Source organism: Cydia splendana, chromosome 13 (assembly GCF_910591565.1).
Source record: "Cydia splendana chromosome 13, ilCydSple1.2, whole genome shotgun sequence".
NCBI classification, from domain to species: domain Eukaryota; kingdom Metazoa; phylum Arthropoda; class Insecta; order Lepidoptera; family Tortricidae; genus Cydia; species Cydia splendana.
In genome coordinates, this window is record NC_085972.1 from 17,385,754 (window position 1) to 17,407,953 (window position 22,200).

The following is a 22,200-nucleotide window of genomic DNA, read 5'->3' on the forward strand; positions in this document are numbered from 1 at the left end:
ACCAATTAATTTGATAATTCTAGACCTAAATATAAAACAGAGATTTTCAATTTCACAGCCATTAATTTTTATTTTATAGAAACAAAGTATAGCCATAACCTGGCTCTGCTCAGTTCTGATTAATCTACAAACACATGAATTATTAACATTCCACCAGCAGTTAGAAAAACATTAAGGGAATAAAAATTATCATATATGTACATCGCGCCAAAAACCTGACTGCGCCTGATACGCTTCGCCGTATGAAAACAATTTGGCTAAAAAAAAAAACTATAACGAAAACCCAGAAAAATACCTATTATTTAAACCTTAAATCGACAGAAAACACGGAAGGTCATGAGTTCAAACCTCCTCGGCGCTCAATAGTAGCAATCATATGGTTAAGAAAAAAATACAGAAAGAGGGCAAAGGTCCAATATTTTGGACATTACCAAATGAGGCCACAGTTCGGGCCGAGGCGTCCAAAACTTCAGTTTTTTATAAAAAGCATCACGAGATCACCGATCACCCGTCATAGGAAACGAAATATCGGACGCCTCGGCCCGGATACGGACCGTTCTAGCGTGAGTCATTCTTTAAGGTAGCAAATCTACTTTACTTATATCGTATAATCTGCGACAGGGTCCTAACAGCACGATAAACTAGTCGGACTGCGACGCTAATGGCAAAATCGATGGCGTTTCCTTAGCACGCGTTTTTACACTTTGGCGTGGTTTAGTCGCAAATGTCCTTTAACCCTTAATCAAACGGAACACTTTTTATGAGTTTTTTTAAAACTTGGTGGTTTTTAGGTAATGTGGGTGCGTAGATTACGAAAAAATATATAAAAATATTTAAGTGGGGAGGAAAGGGAGGTTTTGCGGTGGGAAATAATTTCCCGTTATCCATTACGGAATAGCAAAACTTTGAATGAAGTGGGAAATAGTTTCCCATTGTCCGATACGGTTAAGAACTTTTTACTAGTTAGTAGCTCCCCCCGGCTTTGCCTGGAATTTAAGTATGATTTTTTAACGTTATCTTTAACAGTCAAAGAAATAAATAAAAGAAAAAAGAAGACAAAAAGAACGCACAGATTTTTTGTGTAACAGACAAACGGGCAGTATTTTTATATATGGAAACAAATTAAAATTTTGGTGGAGAACAAATACTGGGAAATAATTTCCCACTTGATAAAACCTACCAATTTTTTTGTAAATCGTAAGTTCAGGAACAAACAATGGGAAATAATTTCCCACTTACTAACCCCTTAAAATCTTGGCTAAATCATATCGTTATCACAATTTTTTTCAAGCAAAACACATGGAAAATAAGTCTAATTTATGATAGTATTCAGCGTATGGACTTACTAGAATTTTTTTCGCACTTAACCTCAAAACACAAAAAAAACTGTTGTTATTGCAAAAAAAATCACGACAACTGACATTGACTTAGACGTATGGTCACAAAGTGCGGCCATTAGAAAAGTGTTGTCATTTTTCAAACTCAAAATTTTACTAAGATTTTAAATCTGTATGGTTGGTATCTCTGAGTGCTGCCATTAAAAAGATAAAACATATTTCGTAAATTAGAATGAAGTGGGAAATAATTTCCCGTTATTTGATTAAGGGTTAAGTATAAAGAACAGGTGTGTAAGAATTTGGTGATTTGGAAAGATTTTCATGGTAAGCTTTGTCTTACGTTTAACGCAATTTGGGTGAAAGTAGGTATACAGTTTTGGAATATTTTTTTTATTATGAGAATTTTTGGACAGACAGGTACTGTTATATCTTTTACAGAGGTATTACAATAGGTACCTATAGTGTAAACAACTTTATTTACGGTATTTGACACATTATGACTGACGTATATAGAGATGTAACTAACGCAAATCGATTGTCACAGCAAGCGATTACGATTGGATGGCACGTAGACTGAGGTATCGAATTGTGACGTATAATGAATTTTTATTTGAGATTTAAATAAAGCTAGAATTATATGGTTTTCCCGCAAGCTAAATGCATTTAATACACCGACCGAGTAGGTCGCACCCATTGTCAAAATTGAAACTAACTGGGGATCTATTTTAAAGTTTATTTATGTTATTTCTGTGTCAAATTTGTTGTCTGTTAAGTGACGATAAATATATCCATATTTACAGTTAATTATCCACCTTTTCCTTACTTTTATTAAAAGAAAAATGAAAAATTCATATCGATTTACTTAGACGACTACCGATTCATAACGGTGGTGTCCGGCCAACCCTAAAATTAAAAAAAAAAAGACGTAGAACGTAAACGTTCGCAGTGCAGTTGTTTTCCTTTGTGATTTCAATGTGCAAGACATTTTACGTAGTGTTGCTGTAGTGAGTGACAGACGTCAAATACCGTAAATAACGTTGTTTACACTATAATGAAAATTTATTGCCTGTAAATCTGGGTTTGCATTTTAGTTTCTTGTCTCGCAAAAAACCAGCACTATGGCAAGGAAACGAAAAAAAAAATAGACGAAATTAATCCCAATCTCTACTTATTTATAAATGCGAAAGTAATTCGGTCTGTCTGTCTGTTACCTCTTCACGCTTAAACCGCTGAACCAATTCAGTTGAAATTCGGTATGGAGATAGTTTGAGGCCCGGTAAAGGACATAAGATAGTTTTTATCAATTAACATCATCATTATCATTCCACAGAGACGAAGTTGCAGGCAGAAGCTAGTATTAAATATTTATCTTAAGGGGCCCACTGACTACCAGTTCGCCGGACGATATCTGATCAGCCTGTCAGTTAAACGCAAAATTTGACAGCTCCCGAAACTGAAAGGCTGATATCGTCCGGCGAACTGGTAATCTGTGGGCCCCTTAAGTGCGCAGATGAATTCATACCAAAGTGAATCCACGAAATTATAAAACTTTTGTCATGTGTTTATACAATTAGCTACAATATAAGTACTTGTATGTTTCAGGAAGCGGCAAGCTGAACTTCGACTCATTCGTGCGAGTTGCCACCCACTTCCTCGACGAAGACGACGAGGCGTTGCAGAAGGAACTAAAGGAGGCATTCAGGCTGTATGACAAAGAAGGTAAGATAAACCGGACAAGTGCGAGTCGGACTCGCCCACCGAGGATTCCGTATGTTTTAGTATTTGTTGCAGAAATGCATCATCTGTGAAAATTTTAACTGTCTGGCTATCACGGTTCATGAGATACAGCCTGGTGACAGACAGACGGACAGTGGAGTCTTAGTAATAGGGTCCCGTTTTTACCCTTCGGGTACGGAATAAAAAAGAGAGATAAACATTAAAAACCGCAGCGAGTGCGTGCAACGTATTCCACAAAAAAGACGTCATGTGTCGCTTGTGTGCGTGCGTACATGCGTGTGGTACGGTGTGACGGCTCTGATGAGAATTCATACATTACAACGCATGGACATCTACGTATGGACATGTTACGTATTCGTCACGTGTAGTGTAGTGCACTCACTTCAAACCCACTCAGACTTTTTTAAAGGTTTCCGTATTCGAGAAACTCTTATTTAACCATATCCTTCGGTCTGTCTGTCTGGTTATCTGTCTCTTCGTCCATCAGCGGCTTATCTACATACTGAGCTACAGTTTTGACAATTTTTATCTTCATCATATAATAAAAAATGCCGAATTTGAACTAGATATTCCTAAAATACTTAGTGCTACCCTCGCATAATGACCAGTAAGAAGTTAGCGTGTTTACGACTAGCGCCAACAGCACGCCACTCGGGTGTTTACAACGATTACTTTGTTTACTTGTTTACACGCCCGCTTCTGACACGAGCCTTTGATTCTTGGAAGTTTTAGTGGAAATTTAGCAACAACTTATTTTGTCAAAACACATTGCATTTATTACTCGTGATGGGAAAGACAGCGGTCTTCGTTTTTTAGGGTTCCGTACCCAAAGGGTAAAAATGGGACCCTATTACTAAGACTAAGCTGTCCGTCTGTCCGTCTGTTCGTATGTCCGTATGTCCATCTGTCCGTCTATCCGTCTATCCGTCTATCCGTCTGTCCGTCTGTCCGTCTGTCCGTCTGTCCGTCTGTCCGTCTGTCCGTCTGTCCGTCTGTCCGTCTGTCCGTCTGTCCGTCTGTCCGTCTGTCCGTCTGTCCGTCTGTCCGTCTGTCCGTCTGTCCGTCTGTCCGTCTGTCCGTCTGTCCGTCTGTCCGTCTGTCCGTCTGTCCGTCTGTCCGTCTGTCCGTCTGTCCGTCTGTCCGTCTGTGCGTCTGTCCGTCTGTCCGTCTGTCCGTCTGTCCGTCTGTCCGTCTGTCCGTCTGTCCGTCCGTCTGTCTGTCACCAGGCTGTACCTATCTCATGAACCGTGATAGCTAGGTAGTTGAAATTTGTCACATATGATGTATTTCTGTTGTCGCTATAACAATAAATACTAAAAACAGAATATAATAAATATTTAAGTGGGGCTCCCATACAAAAAATGTTTTTTGCCGTTTTTTTTGGGTAATGGTACGGAACCCTTCGTGCGGGAGTCCGATTCGCACTCGGCCGGTTTAATAATGAAAATCTGTCTTTCTATTTAAGCCCTTACTGTGTGGTCAAAATAAACTAATACCATTTAGATTATTGTTATGACACGAGCAATACTGATATGGAATTGGGTCAAAACATGAAGAAAATGGCCAATAGACGAACTAGGTCAAGGCGACGCATGAAAATTTATGAGTCCTTATTATTATTACAATCGAAGATAATTAAATATTAAAGACAGTCAATCTCTTATTAGAGTGTACTCAAAGTGACTCGCGCCTGCAACTCATTGCTAGTTTGCTCTATGCAATCGTCTGCCATAATAATGTCATAAAAATGCGACAAATTAATAGGTACTTCGTAAGACCCAGGGCAATTATTGCGCTTTTGAATTTGGAACTTTCTTTTATTTCTATATGAGTTCAAATCTCGAATTTAATTTGTGCTTGTACAAGTACAAGGGGACTTGCGAGGTTAAGAGATGTAAAGTCAGAAAATAAGAAGAAAACAAAAAATATGGTGCGCTGCGTGAAACTTGCGACGGAAGTAAGTGGCATTTTTTCTATTGAGACAATTTCAACCTTAGTTTTGGTCGTAGTCTGTCTGCCCTTACAAATATGGGGCATTATCTATGAAATGGGACCTTATTGTCGATGGTGCTTACGCCGCACAGCGTCGCGTGGCATTGAATTTATATTGGAGCATCGTTAATAATGGCGTAAGCGCCATCGACAATAAGGTCGCTTTTCATAGATAACGTCACATATAGTCTTTCCTTGTGATTATTTTCGTAGCATTCATTTCCCTTGATAAAAATGTATAAAAATTAAAGATAGAAACTACAATGAGCGTTCGGAATAAGTAGAATCACAGGTTGTATGGATATAAGAATTCTAATTTAAAAACGACGCTGAAAATGTCATGTCTATACACTACATTATGAGTACGACTTAAGGAACGCAATTTTGTAAACTATCACGCCTATCTATCATGTCTCTAGTACAACTTCATCATCATCAATGGCCACTGCATCCCTGACGGATGATTGTTGCAACGCTGTGTCAAGAGCGGTTGAGACGGCCAATGCATTTCCGCCTATGGCTATACAAGCCTATCGCTGCGCGGCACTTCTTGCCGCATAAGTCGCATGTGTGAGTTTGTTGAGCCTCTGGATCCGAGACCAGGCTACCAGCCGATGATGCCTGTGCCTTTTTTGTCTCAAGTTTTCCAGCCAACCTTCGTCGTCCTTCTTTACTCTGTGGGAGTAGGTACAACTTATGGGCAATGAATTAGAAAGAACTGTAGGACAAACGAGTATTATAAGCTGTTCATAGTGTCCGTGTGATATACGAGTAGGTTACACGGAACAGGGAAACAGGAAAGTCATAGTTTGGCGCGGGTCCAAACGTTCGATTGCGTGGAGCCCGATTATCGACGAAATTCATTGCGTTCCGTGTTCATAAATTGAAAAACGAATATTCATGCATTTGAGTACGAAACAATTAAATTAAGGCCCGTTCAGACTGAGGACGTGGGACATTGTATTAATGCTTAAGTCAGACGGATGATCATATTTTTTTCATTCAGTAGGTTCAGCGAGCAGTTTTTGAAAAATCGTAGCGCTTGTTTAGATCATAATATGGTTAGCAAAAATGTAATAGTAATTTGGAGATTTTTCTCTAAAACTTCATCGAATTGAAACCTGATTAAGCCGTCGTATGCGGGAGCGCGGATCCGCGTACGAAAATAGTTATTTGTACAACAAGAGATCAAAGTTTGATATTTCTTCGAGTGCTTATTTTGAGTCCCGTGCAAGCGAAAGATTCTATAGTAGATTCACGAGCGTAGCGAGTGAATCTAATTTAGAATCTTGAGCGTAGTAAGGGACTCAAAAGCGCACGAGATGTAAATAACTTTGATCTCGTGTAGTACACAAAATTTTTCATCTCAGCAGTGAGAACATACCTATTAGGCAACTTGAAAAATGTAATCCTTCTTCATCACTGCACTTATGTTTTCTTAAGATATATAAACAATTAAGTTTAATTACCGCAATCGAACACAAAAACAAAACCTAATAATAAATTTCAGTAAAATAATATGGAAATAACCACCAACTGACACTTCAAACGACAACTTTTTTTGTAAAAAAAATTGTATGATATGGTCCGAATTGCGGATACGTTACTATTCGTCAACTATGGTAGAAATTCTTAAAAGTAAAATAATTAATTTTGCATGATAATCTGTATATTTTTTGAGTTAATTATTTTAACTGTACAATAAAATACCTAAAATATAGTAATTTATTAGTTTTTATCAAATCTACAACTTTATTTTTATTAATTTATTATTAAGAATTCATACTCGTACGTGGTTTGGAACGATGCGGTCTGAAGTTTTTCGGGGGTCTATTATAAACCGTCAATATAGCTTTGAATGTCGTTTTAACTTTTTTTGACTGTTTCTTTTTGCTAACAGTGTGAAAGGGACAGAGATAATAGAACCCAAGTATTTCGATCTTGTATTAGACCCCGCATGTTGAAATGACATTTGACTACAAAGGTCACTTGAATGTCATTTTGTCTCACTCAGTGAGCAAAATCGCATTTTGCTCACTGTTTTTACGAAGCAAAGTACCCTTGTTCGAGCTGCTGAGGTGAAAAAATATTAGAAAAAACTTTTTAACAAAAAAAATAACCGCCGAAAAAAAACTAAAAGGAAATAAAAAAAAACCGGCACTAATAACACGAAACGAGTCGACCAACAAAAACAATAGCGCACTGAAAAGAAAAAAATAGTTATTTTGTCTTCAATAACGCAAGTGAATACCTATGCACTATGTATATATGTACATACTTCTGAAATCAATCACACAAATCTGCGTATTTATATATTTACAATCTGTTATTTTTGGAGTCGGTGCAGGTGCTTCACTAAGGTGCTCAAGTTTGTTTGAGGCTGGCACCGACTTTAACTATTATTTTGTTCTGTAATATAAATAAATTACCCCTATTTTCCCACCCTTAGGGTAGGATTTTTTTCCAAATTTTTATTATTATTACGACTACTCTGTAAAAAGTTATGCGTGGTCATACGTTACAATCGGTGAGTGAAAAAATCAATCATCCCCTATTTTCCTACCCTTAAGGTTGGATTTTTTTTCCAAATTTATATGGGACCAACTTCGGGGTATACCCTTTCCAATAAAAAAATAATTATCAAAATCAAACATCTCTGTAAAAAGTTATGCGTGGTCATACATAAAAAAAAAAATATACGCGTCGACTTGAGAACCTCCTCCGTTTCTTTCGTCGGTTGAAAAATAATCACGGCACACGAGAGGTTAAACAATCACGAACGTAGGTCTAAAAAACGCATCTTTTTTTATATATTTTTTTCATAAAAGTTTTAGAATTACCTTGAATCTTGCTTCTGCAAATTGTTTTTGATTGAACTCATTGATTACTATTTCTTGTTAATTAAAAATACAATAACAATGATGTCCACGATCCCGGGCACGCACGGCCGGCGCACATTGATCAGCGAGCTGCGTTCGAAGAAGACCCTGAACTCACTGTAGAACCTTAACAGTAGTTCAGACGGACGACTTTTTTTAATTTTAAAAATTGAAAATTAATTTTAAAAATTAAAAAATATCATATCTCAAAAAATAACAAAGATAGGAAGTTGAAACTTACAGGAAATAATACTTGTCATAAGAACTCTTATTAAAAAAAATCACAGTATACATTTGGTGAAACCGCCGCTTTTCCATGTAAACACGGCTACGCTCTTTCGAATGTACTTTATTTATTTTCAGACCGATTTTGGTTCATCTGAACACACCCTTATGATAGCTTGAATTGTATGCAATTTACAAGTCAATTGTGTAATAGCTATTTGGTCGGAAAATTTAATGGGGTGTAAATTGCATGATATTAATGTATGTATATTGCGGAACTGATACACCATTCAATAATTGTTATTTTACATTTTTTGTACTAGTGGGTGAATTCAATTTGGATAAAATTTAAAAAGTACCGCAAAATTTCCCAACCTTTCCTACCATACCAGATTACTGTTTTATGCTTTTAAAGCTTCCGTCACACAGGCGCGTTTTCCAGGTGGGGCGTGAGCGCGGCGTGAGTGTTTTATATGTAAAAGCGGCGCGCCCCGCTCTCGCGCCGCCCGCAATACGCACCTGTGCCACGGAGCCTTAATTCACACAATATAATTATGTTTATTGTTGTGTATTGGCTTCTTATTGTGCCGATTTTTAATAAAATTTTGTGCATAAATAGAGTTTCCTATTCTGTACAATATAAGCACAATTTCACCGTATGTCCTAAAACACTTTCTTTGAGTTACGAAAACGTGTGGTATTCATACACGAAAAATTACATTATTTCGGGACAGGTTGTGATTTTGTTTCGTATTTATTACATCCAGAATGAGGAGTTCTTTAAGCCAGCCAAATATTATCCAAATCAAAGAAAAAAAAATGAAAAACAAATAATAACAAATAAATTCCTCGTATTTAAGTGTGGACCTAAGACCAAAATAAAAATAACAAAAAAATCATGGCCCGCCAATAATGCTGGCTTAAGCTTCTTGGCACGTTTTACGAGGTATAATTTTCTCCTAATTTGTCCGAGTTATGAAATTGTCAAAATTTTCCAAGTGTGGCTACAAGCGATGGTTTACGACTCTAGATTAGTCGACTCGTAGTCTGGAAATAAAGTTAATCGATTGTAAGTTTATAAGTTCCTAAGTTAGTGAAGATTTCTACATTTCAAAGATGACCCAGTAAAGTGAGGCTTGATTAGACTAGAAAAAAATTCGTCTGCTAATATTCATTAGCGACATTGGCGAAATCATCACAAGTTTGATGACTGTGAAAACCTCAGTAGTACTCGTATGTACGTACTACCTTTTTAAAGTATGCGCCTTCGTTCTTTCATATTCTGTCTTAGATACTAAGGCCCTTTAAAAATGCGAATTCGTAACCATACTGAATAAAAGTAGTCATTATTCAATACTTTATTAACTTTTTAAAAGTAAGTTTTCTCACTGAAATGAAATAAAGGCGCAAGTTAAGCAATAATGGCGAAAAATTCTCAATGTCACTTTTCATATGTGGAATTTCGTTGCTTGATCTTGCATAGAAATCCTTTTATAAATTTTCTCAGAAATTGGCTATTGCGCCTTGCCTTTGAAAATGTCATACTTGTCAGATATTAATTATGTATATATTTTTATATTAGATATTTTTATTTTTTTAGAGATCTACGTTTCAGATTTCTTACGTACTTTCATGCGTAAATTTTTGCGTAAAATTTTCAACTCGCTTTAAAAATGAAACTAAAGTAAACAGTCGAAAGGTATTCTAAAATGGTGCTTTTTATGCTATATTTTCACTTATTTCCTTAAGTACCTTTTTTTTTAAAGAAAAATTATTAAGAATGGTTCAGGAATTATTAATATTGATTTATGTATTATATGGTACATATATGCCCGCAAGTATGTTCACTACCCTCTCAGGTCCGTCTGGATGCATTAATGCAATTGCATCGCCAAACAGCCAAAGTGCATATTGCAGACGGATTCATGGACGAACAAAAGATTTACAGGATACTTTGAAACGATGTAAACAAATTGAAATGTTTGTCCAAATCATCTTTTACGTTTAAAGATGGATAAAATGAAATGTAAAGTCGAAAAATAACCATAAGCTGAAAAAAAAATTGATTATCTAGCGGACCTATCGAATACACAGTTGTACAAAAACGAAATTTGGGAAAAACTGCTTACCATCAGGCGGGCCGTATGCTTGTTTGCCACCGATGTGGTATAAAAAAAATTGGGTTATTAGGTCTCTGAAAAAGAAGAGTGTGCAAATTTTCCGTTTAGAATTGGAAGGAAAGTCCCTTCTTGATATCATATTTATAAGCCAGAGTCTCTAAAATTTTACTCCAGCGCCGAGGTATCGTTTCTACCGTTTTCTTTTTTTTATGCCAAAACTAAGGGCTCGGTAGCCAAATCAGTCATTTATTTTGGAGACCCCTGGTGTAATGTAAGCCCTCTAATAACTAAACAAAGTCCCCCGCCGCGTCTTTCTGTTTGTGTTTTTTATGTATGTTCGCGATAAACTCAAAAACTGCTGAATGTATTTTCATGCTGTTTTCACCAATCAATAGAGTAATTCTTGAAGAAAGTTTAGGTGTATAAATTGTTAACCCGTGCGAAGCCGGGGTGGGTCGCTAATTAATCCTAAATTAACATTTGTTATTTCAGGAAACGGCTACATCCCTACATCGAGCCTACGCGAGATCCTGGCAGCTCTTGATGACCAGCTCACCCCCGATCAGCTGAACGAGATGATCGCCGAAATCGACACTGATGACTCTGGAACTGTGGACTTTGATGGTGAGCCTTCTAGTGCTATCCTCCTTCTTCTATTATAGTAGCTGGATTTCAACTAGCACCAGGCCATCGTGTCATCTATTTCACTCTGACCTGTACATCGCCGTACATAAATGTACAGCGAGCTATAAAAGTACCTGCTTCATTGTAGTTACGAGTTTGAATCTGTTTTCTATTTAGTTGGTACAATTATTATTTCTGACATAACTGAAATTGTCTTATTCTACTTTTCCGAGGCTTGGCGATAAGCGCATTAAAGTCTGATTTAATGACATTTCCAAACAGAAAATACATTTTCTCAAATACGTCTGCGCAGAAGCTAGTAATATTGTACTTCTGTAAGCCTATTAAGAAAATGAAGAAGCCTAAATAAAGCCGTTGAATGAATGCTTGGGTGGCTTCGGGTTTAAATAATCAAAGATTAATTAAAGACTTTTGGTAATGTTTTCAAAACTGGGATTAAACTGGTACTAATAATGATAAAGAGTTTGTTTATTTTTCAAGTAGGCATATTAAAATGGGTTTTTGAACGTCAAATTAAGTTACACCGGCTTTAACCCTACACAACTGCTCGACAAGATTTACATAAATCTCTTCGATTATTTTGTGATTGATAGTTGACTATATTCAGGCTTGAAAACTATAAACAGATATGAACTATTTTTTATCAAGCAGATACGATACTACAAATGTATGCGATACTACAAATTATTATATTACCTAAAGAAGAAAAAAAAAACACCGATTCGGGCAATACTCGAACTTGTGACCTTTAGTTTCGGAATACTGATCCTATCGCTGTACCTATATACCAGGGGTCTCCAAACTTTTTTACCTGAGGGCCATATTGCGCCTCAGAATTTTCGCGCGGGCCACCGTCGGCGCCGAGGGGGGGTGGGTGTATCTGGGGTTGCTGCTGTTAGGGCTGAACACCTGGAGCCTGGCTCCCGCGGGCCGGATTGGACCGCTGTCGGCGGGCCGGATTGGAACGCTTCGCGGGCCGGATTTGGCCCGCGGGCCGGGGTTTGGAGAGCCCTGCTATACACGAACGTAAGTTTTAATTGGACCCAGCACAACAGGACGTGTAGCGATCATGTTAAGCAATCCAAATGTACCGTAAAATGGGGTGAGTAGGGTTCGCGTTGAGAGTTGGGTTATGAATGGGGAGAGAAGGGTTGAAAGGGGGGTGAGATGGGTTTTTAAGGCTACTGCTACAAAAATAATGTATTCCAATTTAAAATGGAGCTATAGTAATACTCATAATAAAAAAAAGTCGATCCAACAATCTTCCAAAATCACCTTTGTATGAAAACCCAACTCACCCCAAATACGAGGGACTACGGGTTGAGGTGGGTTTTCCTGTTTATCGTCAAAGTTATGAAATGGAACTACCCAAAATAAAATAAAAACTAAAATACAAACGTCCGCAACACTTATTATATACACCATTCAGTTTGCATATGTATAAATAAAATGTTATCGAGGTTTGAATGTCAGTTTTGCGCCTACTCACCCCATTTTACGGTATGCGAGCGCCTTGGTTACCCGCTGCTCAAATCGTTGGCCCTACCCGCTACGCCGAACGCTCCGCTAGACGCCCGCTCGTCGACCGTAACCAATTTATTTTCAACCAGCTTATTATGATGAATAATTTAAGTGCCGCTGAGAATTAATGATTATTCTCCCATTGCAGAGTTCATGGCGATGATGACCGGCGATTAGGCGGGACATACGGTGCGGCGTTTTGGACGGCAGCGATGCGGTGGTGATGAAAAACTGATTTTGGCCGATATTTATTTTTTGTTGTTTTTTTTCGTAAGATCTTGATAGAATTTGGAAAGTTTGAAGAGCTCCTTATTCTGGGCGGAATAAATGCGATAAACCAATTTGATACATAATAAATATATGTAATTTTGGGTGGAGTTACGAAACGTGTGGTGTTTTTGTAGGACAATCAGTAAAATTGCATTTTTATTGTACAGAATAAAGAACTGCAGTAACAGGTTTTCTTTCTTTAAGGCATACTCAAGTAACGAACCTGATTGATATTTAAAGGTAAGAGCATATCTGAGGGGTGACCATCCTTTGCTTTCAAACGTCTCACAGAAGTTTTTCTCCCATTTATTCCACTCTGATTCTACAGTAAATTTCATTAGCATACAACTTTACATAGGTATATATAAATGAATTTAATAAATCTCTGACGAACAAAAAAATAAAAATTGGTCTTATTAATGATTTGAAATTGAAAAAAAATCGATCAAAAAATCTTTGCGATTAAAATTCCAAATTGACACCATTAAAAACGTTGATCATTGATCAAGATGAACATTGAAAATGTGAATACCTCTTAGAAAATAAGAAGGAAAAATGTATTTACCCTACGACTCCGTATGTATTTACCCCCAAACAGCTTTCTAGTCATTAATATAAACAGCTCTTTTGACTTATATTCTCTGTAATTAATTTTAGTACACTCCTCATTGTAATAAATTATATACGTTTTATATTGTTTATTTTGCCTGATCTTTTAAATTAGACCAATTAGACAAACGGGTCTACCGCGATATAATTTCATTGTTTTTACCTTTAATTCCGACGTTTCAGCTGAGTTGCACCAGCTGTGGTCACGGAAAGACTGACGTCCCAACAAATGTCAACGGAGATATTAATAAAACACCACTAAACTACCCGAAATTAGACCCGTTTGTGTAATTAAATATGTGTACAAAACGCGAGGGTTTAAAGTGTTATATAGACCAATTAGGTTGAGAGATTATGCGGCAGTATTTTTTCTATTTTCACGAATATTAATGAAAATATCTTACTATATGGGACTTTACCGAGCTTACTGTGGGACTTTATAGAGCTTACTGTGGGACTAGGTCGATCTGTGTAGAATTGTTCTATAAAGGATGACTCACGTTAGACCGGGCCGTGTCCGGGCCGGAGCTTCCCGTGCATTGTTTTCTATGGAAAGCATCACGTGATCGCCTGTCTTGTCATAGAACAGTAAGCGCCGGAAGCGCCGGCCCGGACACGGTCCGGTCTAACGTGAGTCATGCTTAATATTTAACTATTTTAATTATTCGCCAACAAACTTTGGGGACAATATGAAATAGTAATAAGTATTTAACAATAGTTTGAAAAATCATCAAGGGTAAAGGTAACCGGTACCAACAAGAGTAAACTAACTACTAGCGTAAACACCGCAGAGCTTTGACTCAAAGAGCTTTACAAACTTCCCTCTATAGAAGAGTAATTTCTTTTATCAACACTATTTCTCTTTGGTTTGTTTTAGTTCTTCTGAGAGATGTTAACTGTCTTGTGTATAAAAAGTAGGTATGATGGAAAATATCTGAGGTACCTCGTTAATTTGTGGCAAACGCTACGCTCATAGAGGTACTTAAATTAGTAGGTACCTAATTAATATTTGTTACGGCATTGCTGGACCAGCAATTATTTATGGTCAAAAGTTACCTATCTACACGTTATTCTGAAGCTCAACGCAAAAAAAAAACATCATTTTTTTTTAATTACCTACAATATTTTTTGCTATAGGTGTATATTAAATTGTGTGTGTGTTTTGATACGGATGGAAAACAAATCGCTATAGATTATGATGCCATCATAACAATCTACATAAACAACGTGTCATTAATCATTTCACTCTGTTGCCTCCATTGAGAATTAAACAACAGAATTATCGGACAATCGCCACAAATCAGCAACTTTCCCGAAGCGTCCAAATAGAAAGGTTGCCGATATCCGTTCACAAAGAGTTTCCCTCGCTGGCGAACAAATACGACCGATCTCAGATAGAACCAAGTTCTTATTCACGATCGTAAGTAGGTTTGTGGGTCACAGGACGATATTTACATGATCCAGATAAAGGTTGTACCACACTTTGTGTGCGAATCGCGCGCTCTAGCCGCTAATGAATGTGAATTTTACCTATAAAACTCCCGTGAGACTCGAACATTTTAAAATGATTTTAAACGAGGTACTATTTATCGGTAATAAAGGGTCAACAATGTTTCGATCCGATTTTGAGGATCTTCGACTGAAGCATCGATTCGATCAGTAGAAATCGGCGCTGTCAATCAAAAGCCCAAATAATTTTAATGTACATGCGAATACAAACTAAAAATATTCGTATTTAAATTACACACCTAGACAATTAAGTAACATCTGATATGAAAACAATATATAACGAGATTTACTACTACACGTCTTTCTTTTATTTACGTCTGAAATTGATAAAACCTGCCCTTTTTCGCAAAGACTTATGGGCCACAGGACAATATTTAGATGAATCTGGTCCAGATAAAGGTTGTACCTCACTTGGTGTGCGAATCGCACGTAAGTCGCGAATTAATGCCAACCTCGAATTTAAAGTATTCGTATTTAAATAAACAGGTTAGAAGGAAATAAATTTAAAGATGTTTAAAAATATTTTCGATATGTATCATCTGAAAAAAACAAATCGGTAACGAGAACTCTGGACCCCTAGTGTAAATTCCATTCGATAGCGTAACGTACGTTTTCGTTATGTCTATTTTTGTATGGGATTTTGAACAGCGCGCCAAGCGGGACGTTTTGGAAACTCAAAATTCCATACAAAATAACACTTAACGCAAACGCATACGTCAAGCCACGCTATCGAATGAAATTTACAATAGGTGGTACTTACTGACCGTTGACACTCACGGTTCTGCGATTCGCGCACGAAGTGTGGAGCTGGCTTTAGGGATACCTATTCCGCGATTCAAATTATTTTATGGCCTCATAAATCTGAAATAAAGCGGTTTATGCGGACCTTTTTTTTAAGCGGCTTGGTGTTATAAATGATGGCATTTTCGGTGTCGTGATTTTATGATTTTACGAATATATTACTATCATATTAAATAAAAGTTTTTGATGCAAAAAATGTGACGATGATATTAAAATTGGTATTGAGTATTCTCAATTAGGAAAAAATGCTTTAAAATTAATGTCACGGCTGCTGAGCTCTTTTATCTTTAAAAAATATTTATATTATATATGTTGAAACTACTTTTTGAATTAATTATATGAATAGACATAAATTACAGGTACATAAGTTATGTAACCGTTACGTTACAATGGAGTCAAATCTCACCATATTGAAATCTTCAGTCCTTTACGCTTTAGAGTAATTAGAGTGTCGTGAAAAATATATTACACATACATACACTCTTTTAGTTGAATAAAAATTACCTACGAGAATAGATCTTATATAATAATATGAACCCTGGAAATGCGCTGGTGGCCTAGCGGTAAGAGCGTGCGACTTTCAATCCGGAGGTCGCGGGTACAAACCCCGGCTCCTACCAATGAGTTTTTCGGAACTTATGTACGAAATATCATTTGATATTTACCAGTTGCTTTACGGTGAAGGAAAACATCGTGAGGAAACCGGACTAATCCCAATAAGGCCTAGTTTCCCCTCTGAGTTGGAAGGTCAGATGGACTGCCATTTCGTAAAAAAAAGGTTAAATCATGGGACTAGTTGTCAAGCGGACCCCAGGCTCCCATGAGCCGTGGCAAAATGCCGGGATAACGCGAGGAAGAAAATAATAATAATAATATGAACCGAAAAGTTAGTCGAACTTTTCAACAAGTTCTCGGATCCTCTCGACAGAACCTATTGGATTCTCTCCCAAATTGTTCTCAAATAGAATAAGGACCATTAAAACTGGGACCATATAGTTCGACCCAGATATGCCGCCTTTGTACTCTGTTATTACACACATACATACCTACAGTTTCTATATAGTTGTTGGTTGTAACAGATTGTTTCACGAAGCTGTCTGGTACAGTGTTTCAGTTCAACAGTTTACAATCTTCCATATTTCGGCGTGTTTTGGTCTTTTGGTATTGGTATACATTGTACTATTGTTAACAGTCCTTTGAAGGCATAAGCTAGTAATTTTATAATATTTAATAAGTTAATACTGAAAAAAAAAAAATTTAGTCTGCGCTAAAGTCTCCATAGTGATTTTAGCTGTAACGTAAGTCTTTAGTGCGGAAAATATAAAAACCGGGCAAGTGCGAGTCGGACTCGCGCACGAATGGTTCCGTACCATGCAAAAAACACGAAAAAAAAAAGCAAAAAAAAAACGGTCACCCATCCAAGTACTGACCACTCCCGACGTTGCTTAACTTTGGTCAAAAATCACGTTTGTTGTATGGGAGCCCCATTTAAATCTTTATTTTATTCTGTTTTTAGTATTTGTTGTTATAGCGGCAACAGAAATACATCATCTGTGAAAATTTCAACTGTCTAGCTATCACGGTTCGTGAGATACAGCCTGGTGACAGACGGACGGACGGACGGACGGACGGACGGACAGCGAAGTCTTAGTAATAGGGTCCCGTTTTACCCTTTGGGTACGGAACCCTAAAAATCAATAAAAAGACCCATATTTTAAAGGTTCTTCATAATTTCGAGGTTCAAGGTCAGAAAAATGGATATAACATGAACATATTGTCACAATTAACATATAAAATAAAATAACCAGACCCTTATTTCATGAAAGGCAAAATATACCTAACATTTAAACGGCCTATACTATAACCATCCCAGAACCATTTGATTCAGCTCAATTCATCCGTTACTAAACAGCTATGTGCTGCCCTGCCCCTTTGGCAGTTATGGTTAGACTTATTATACCAAACGTTTTTGTTAATGACATCCAAAAAAACACAGAAAAAATCCTAAAACTTAACCTTTTATGACCATACACGTTTAAGAGGCCTTGATTTCAATTCAATTCCAAGGCATAATCCTCTACATGTCCCATTTTATCATTCTACGTCCACTGGATCAGATTTGAAACTTTTCACACTGCTTATTTCAATTTACATCATCATTCAAAACTGAACTTTCTTGCCCAATACATAAGGTTGTTTTAGAAGTGTGGTTGCGCTGTTTTGGAGCTTGGGTACAATATCATGTGGACAGCTCGGTCGGCTTTTGTTTTCGTCGAATATGTACTCAATTATAAATGTATGGGATGATCCGACTAAGCAGATTGCTTGTTTAGATATAATTGATTGTTTGTTTTGGCTCGGTTAGCGTTAGCAGGAATGTTTCCTTTGGATATTTTCATTTTGACGAAATATTGGGAAACGTACCTAATTATTTGAGAATAAATAAGGAGAGTCGTTTTAAAAGGGCTTAAATATTTATCTATGAACACCATACAAAAATAAATACTTTTAAAAATACACTCCTCAAATATTGGTGCTTACTGGATACCGGAAGGCCTACCGTGAACACCGAAGTTCGCAAAGTGTTGGCATATTTCTCTGTCACTCTAATTACCCCTTAATTGGAGTAAAAGAGTTCGGTCTGTAGGCCTTCAGCTATATAGTCACCTGGCCCTGTATTCAAATATATAACCAATAAATAGTGGTCATTGAAATACAAGTATTATCAGTGATGCTAATATTGCTAATTACATAAATGATGTTTTGATGACCCCGAAGCAAGTATATAATACGTATTGTAAAGTTGCCACTTCGGTGCGCCCGTAAGGGACAGATTCTGCCCTATTCTGCATGTTCTGAACATCATTCGTAGTCGACGAAATTAAAAACACATCTTAACATACCTGACCACATGGCAAAAACAACCTACGTAATTTAGTTGGATTCATTGTTGCCCACCAAGCACTGTAGGGTAAATACGTCTGACTTTTTGACGAGGCACTAAAGGATGAAAAATGAGACTGACAAGGACAAACAATAATAGCTAGAGCGTTCTCTGCTGCTCCTACTGCAAGGTTCATAAGACCATCTCGTTCGGTCATCTCCCCCCTTTCCTCTATCACCTCTATCGTATTGTTGCACTGAGACGTGGACAAACTGTTAAGCTAAACTAGACATACGTGTTCCGTATAAACTTTATTAGAAGTCTTACCAACTAGCTCATTAAAGTTGCCGACTCCATTTTCTCTCATGAACTCGAGTACTAGGTTCAGCCTCATTTTAACATATACAAGAACTCCACGGACTACGAAGTTCGCCACTTAGTTCCGTGTACTGAAATGTCGCTTTGAACTTTTCTTATTTCCTTGAGGTTCCACAAGGGAATCTTTACAGTGTCATTTAGCGGGCTTTATTCTGCAAGTAAACTAAGGAAGACACGTGTCTCCTCTTATGTCGTTAGCATTTACTTAATTGAAATATAAATTATTTTATTACTAACAATGTCCAAAATCTAAGAGACGGACAGAGAGAGCGTTGGAAAGAAAGACCTAATGATCTTTGGTATTAGTGATCAAGATCAAGTCATTGTGCTACAACAGTTAATAATATTATAGTAGTTTATGTGACTGCTACATAATGAGAGGCATTAAAATACGAGTGTGGGTTTAAGAAACGAACGTTAGTGAGTTTCTTAATAGGATCACACGAGTGTTTTAATGCCTAATTATGTACAGTTACATACACTACTTTATCTAAACACACTTAAAACTAACTAAAAGATAAACTGTACGTCAAATGGCGTTGAATGAAAACTTTTTTCACGCATGTCAACATCCGTAGTTTTTTAAAATTCCTAGAAAAAAGAATGAAGTCCCTATTCTCGTGTCACTCGAGATCAAATATCGTGCGGTTTATATTTAAAAAACATACTAAATTGACGTTTCGTATCGATAACTGTTTTAATATCTATGGATACTAGAATAGAGACCTACTTGAGTTTTGACTGCTGTTCCAAATTTAAACTCATAACCTACAAAAATCTATAACGTTATGTACATTAAAGTACAAATTTTCCTACTACCACAGATAAGAAAGTTCTCATAGTAAAATTGGTTGTAATAAAGCTTGTCATTTCCTACGGTTTCTGAACGCAGATAAAAATTGTTATAAACTACCTACCCACGGTTTCTTCGATATTCACCGTTTCATCTCAAGAAAATACATAAACTCCAAAATACAAACCTGTGATGAGCATTTGAAACAATGTACCGTGTGACAATATGCCTGTAAAATATAATTTTACTCATGTGGATGTATCTGTAACAATTGTCTATGTCTAGTCTAGAACTATATATGAAGAGATCTAATGTGTATAGAGTGCTTTTGAAGGCATATTTTTCATAGCTTACAGCAACAACATTCATATTGAAATTAATAGATAAAACCGTCCGCAAATATTTGTTTTTTATTTTATTTAGTCTTTTACGGTTTTGCTATTGATATGATAGGGATGGTGCATGAACTGTAGAGAGCACATAAGGTCCCTGTTTATTGGTGCAAAGTGTGAATGTCATCATAAGTTTTCGAATTAGGCCACAAGATGGCAGACCCTACAACGCTCAAGGGAGCCTGCGTGAACTGTGGGGGCAGCACTTGCATGATGGCGTGATGTGGCAATGTCAATTTAAAGTTTTCAAATCAGGGTGCGTAGCCAACATGCCAATTGTTTACCCTTCGTAGCGAAATGCAACTGTCACTGTCGCACTAATACGGAAGAGCGATAGACAGGCCTATTCGGATTTCGAGATAATCACAAGATCTTGAGACGATTTAGAGATCAACTAGATCTACATTAGATATCGACTAGATGTGACTTGGATATCTAAGTCATAACTTGTCGAAATCGTTCAAGATGACCTCCATAATCACGGAAACGTCAAATTGGACATATCTATCTTACAAATATCTTTGAATTATCCGTATCGTAACTTGTTGAAGTCTAGTAGAAATCTAATTCATTTTCCGAATCGAGCCGAGAGAGACACAAAGCGTTTCGTTGTCGTAGCGCAAGTGATTGTCACCTTGGCTAGGCACCCAGGTTGTAGGGTGGCAGACCCTCCAACGAGCACGGCCCCTATACGACCGCTCGCGCTTATCGGTGCGCGCGGGATGCATCGCGAGTCGTGTAATGATTGTATCATAAAGATATTATGAAATAGTAAAATCTAATTACCGCTCTACGTCAGCGATGGCTGAATCACTGTTTCTTTTGCTGCAAATCAAATTGTCATTTAATGATTATTTACAGCCAGGCTAGCACGTGATCGGCCCGTCCCTTTTTAATTAATACGATTAGAAAAAGACGGGTAGTCTATCTCGCGGGCGAGATACTGTGGCGCCAATCATGTGCTAGACCTACAGTTGGCACATAGGTAAGTATACAAGTTTTATACATTACTAGCTTTTGCCCGCGACTACTAGCTTTTAGAATTAGTGACAGCAGCTAAAGTAGGTATAGCGCCTGGGTAATGCTAATAGCAATCATTCAATTCGCGCATTGCTTACTTCAATTAGTAGGCAATGCATTAACTCTTACAATTCCACCCCCCTTTGCACTCTCTTCAGGGATGATTTCCGACATAAAAACTATCCTATGTCCTTCCCCGAGACTCAAACTATCTCAATACCAAATTTCAACTAAATCGGTTCAGCGGCTTAAGCGTGAAGAGGTAACAGACAGACAGACAGACACACTTTCGCCTTTATATATTATAATTATTATATTATTATTTATATATTATATATTATTTATAATATTAGTATGGAGTTTCCATTTATTTCTCAGTAGCAGCAAACCTTTTGTTATTTTTGTCCCTCATTACGCCTTCCTATTTACAATGGAATTAAATTTTAGGTTTCATGTTTTAGGTCGCATTATAATGAGACTTTGTATACCTAATTAGGAATTTAGGAGAAAACGGGAGGACGGTATTATTTTTATAACAAATTCGTATTCAAGGTTTCATTTTATATTATTTACTGCTCCCAAATTGATACTCATTGTAAATTAAAGCATATAATACCTATTGACATTCTGTGTTGTAAGGTTGTTTTTTTTTAGAATAGGTATTTAATTTTAAATAATTTTAACGTCCTGCTGCCTAGTCGGTAGTGGTCCCGGGCTCGAATCCTGCGGCGGAGCACGGTAGCATTTTTATCGCTTGTCACCATACCTGTCACTTTCTAACAAGTAAGTAAGTGCGAAAGTGACGGGCATAGTGACAGGTGATAAAAATGGAATCATGCTGCGCCCGCTGGTACCATCTATTTGTGTGTTTATCACAGATATGTGTTCCTGAGTTATATGTAGATGTTTTTTTTTATGTTCAAGTATTTATCTACATATATCTAAGTATATATATCATCATCTAGTACCCACAACACAGGCATTATCGAGCTGACTGTCGATATGTGTAAAAATGTTCTGTAATACCTATTTATTTACCTATAATTTTTTTGGCTGAACTAATTTGTGCTGTTCTGTAAGCTATGAAA

At 37.0% G+C, this 22,200-nt stretch overlaps 2 protein-coding genes across 3 annotated transcripts in view; one reads left to right on the top strand and one right to left on the bottom strand.

Moving 5' to 3' along the window:
* The window catches only part of LOC134796236 (troponin C-like), a 41,496-nt gene extending 28,808 nt beyond the window's left edge, over positions 1-12,688 (top strand). For both annotated transcript variants that reach the window (XM_063768282.1, XM_063768283.1), the window contains 3 exons: positions 2,940-3,056; positions 10,783-10,914; positions 12,605-12,688. In XM_063768282.1, coding sequence (XP_063624352.1) covers positions 2,940-3,056; positions 10,783-10,914; positions 12,605-12,633 — 278 coding nt within the window. In that variant the 3' untranslated portion in view covers positions 12,634-12,688. The remainder of the gene's footprint in view (positions 1-2,939; positions 3,057-10,782; positions 10,915-12,604) is intronic.
* Positions 1-22,200, bottom strand: part of LOC134796517 (calmodulin-like) — a 99,958-nt gene that overhangs the window by 56,263 nt on the left and 21,495 nt on the right. The window lies entirely within an intron of this gene.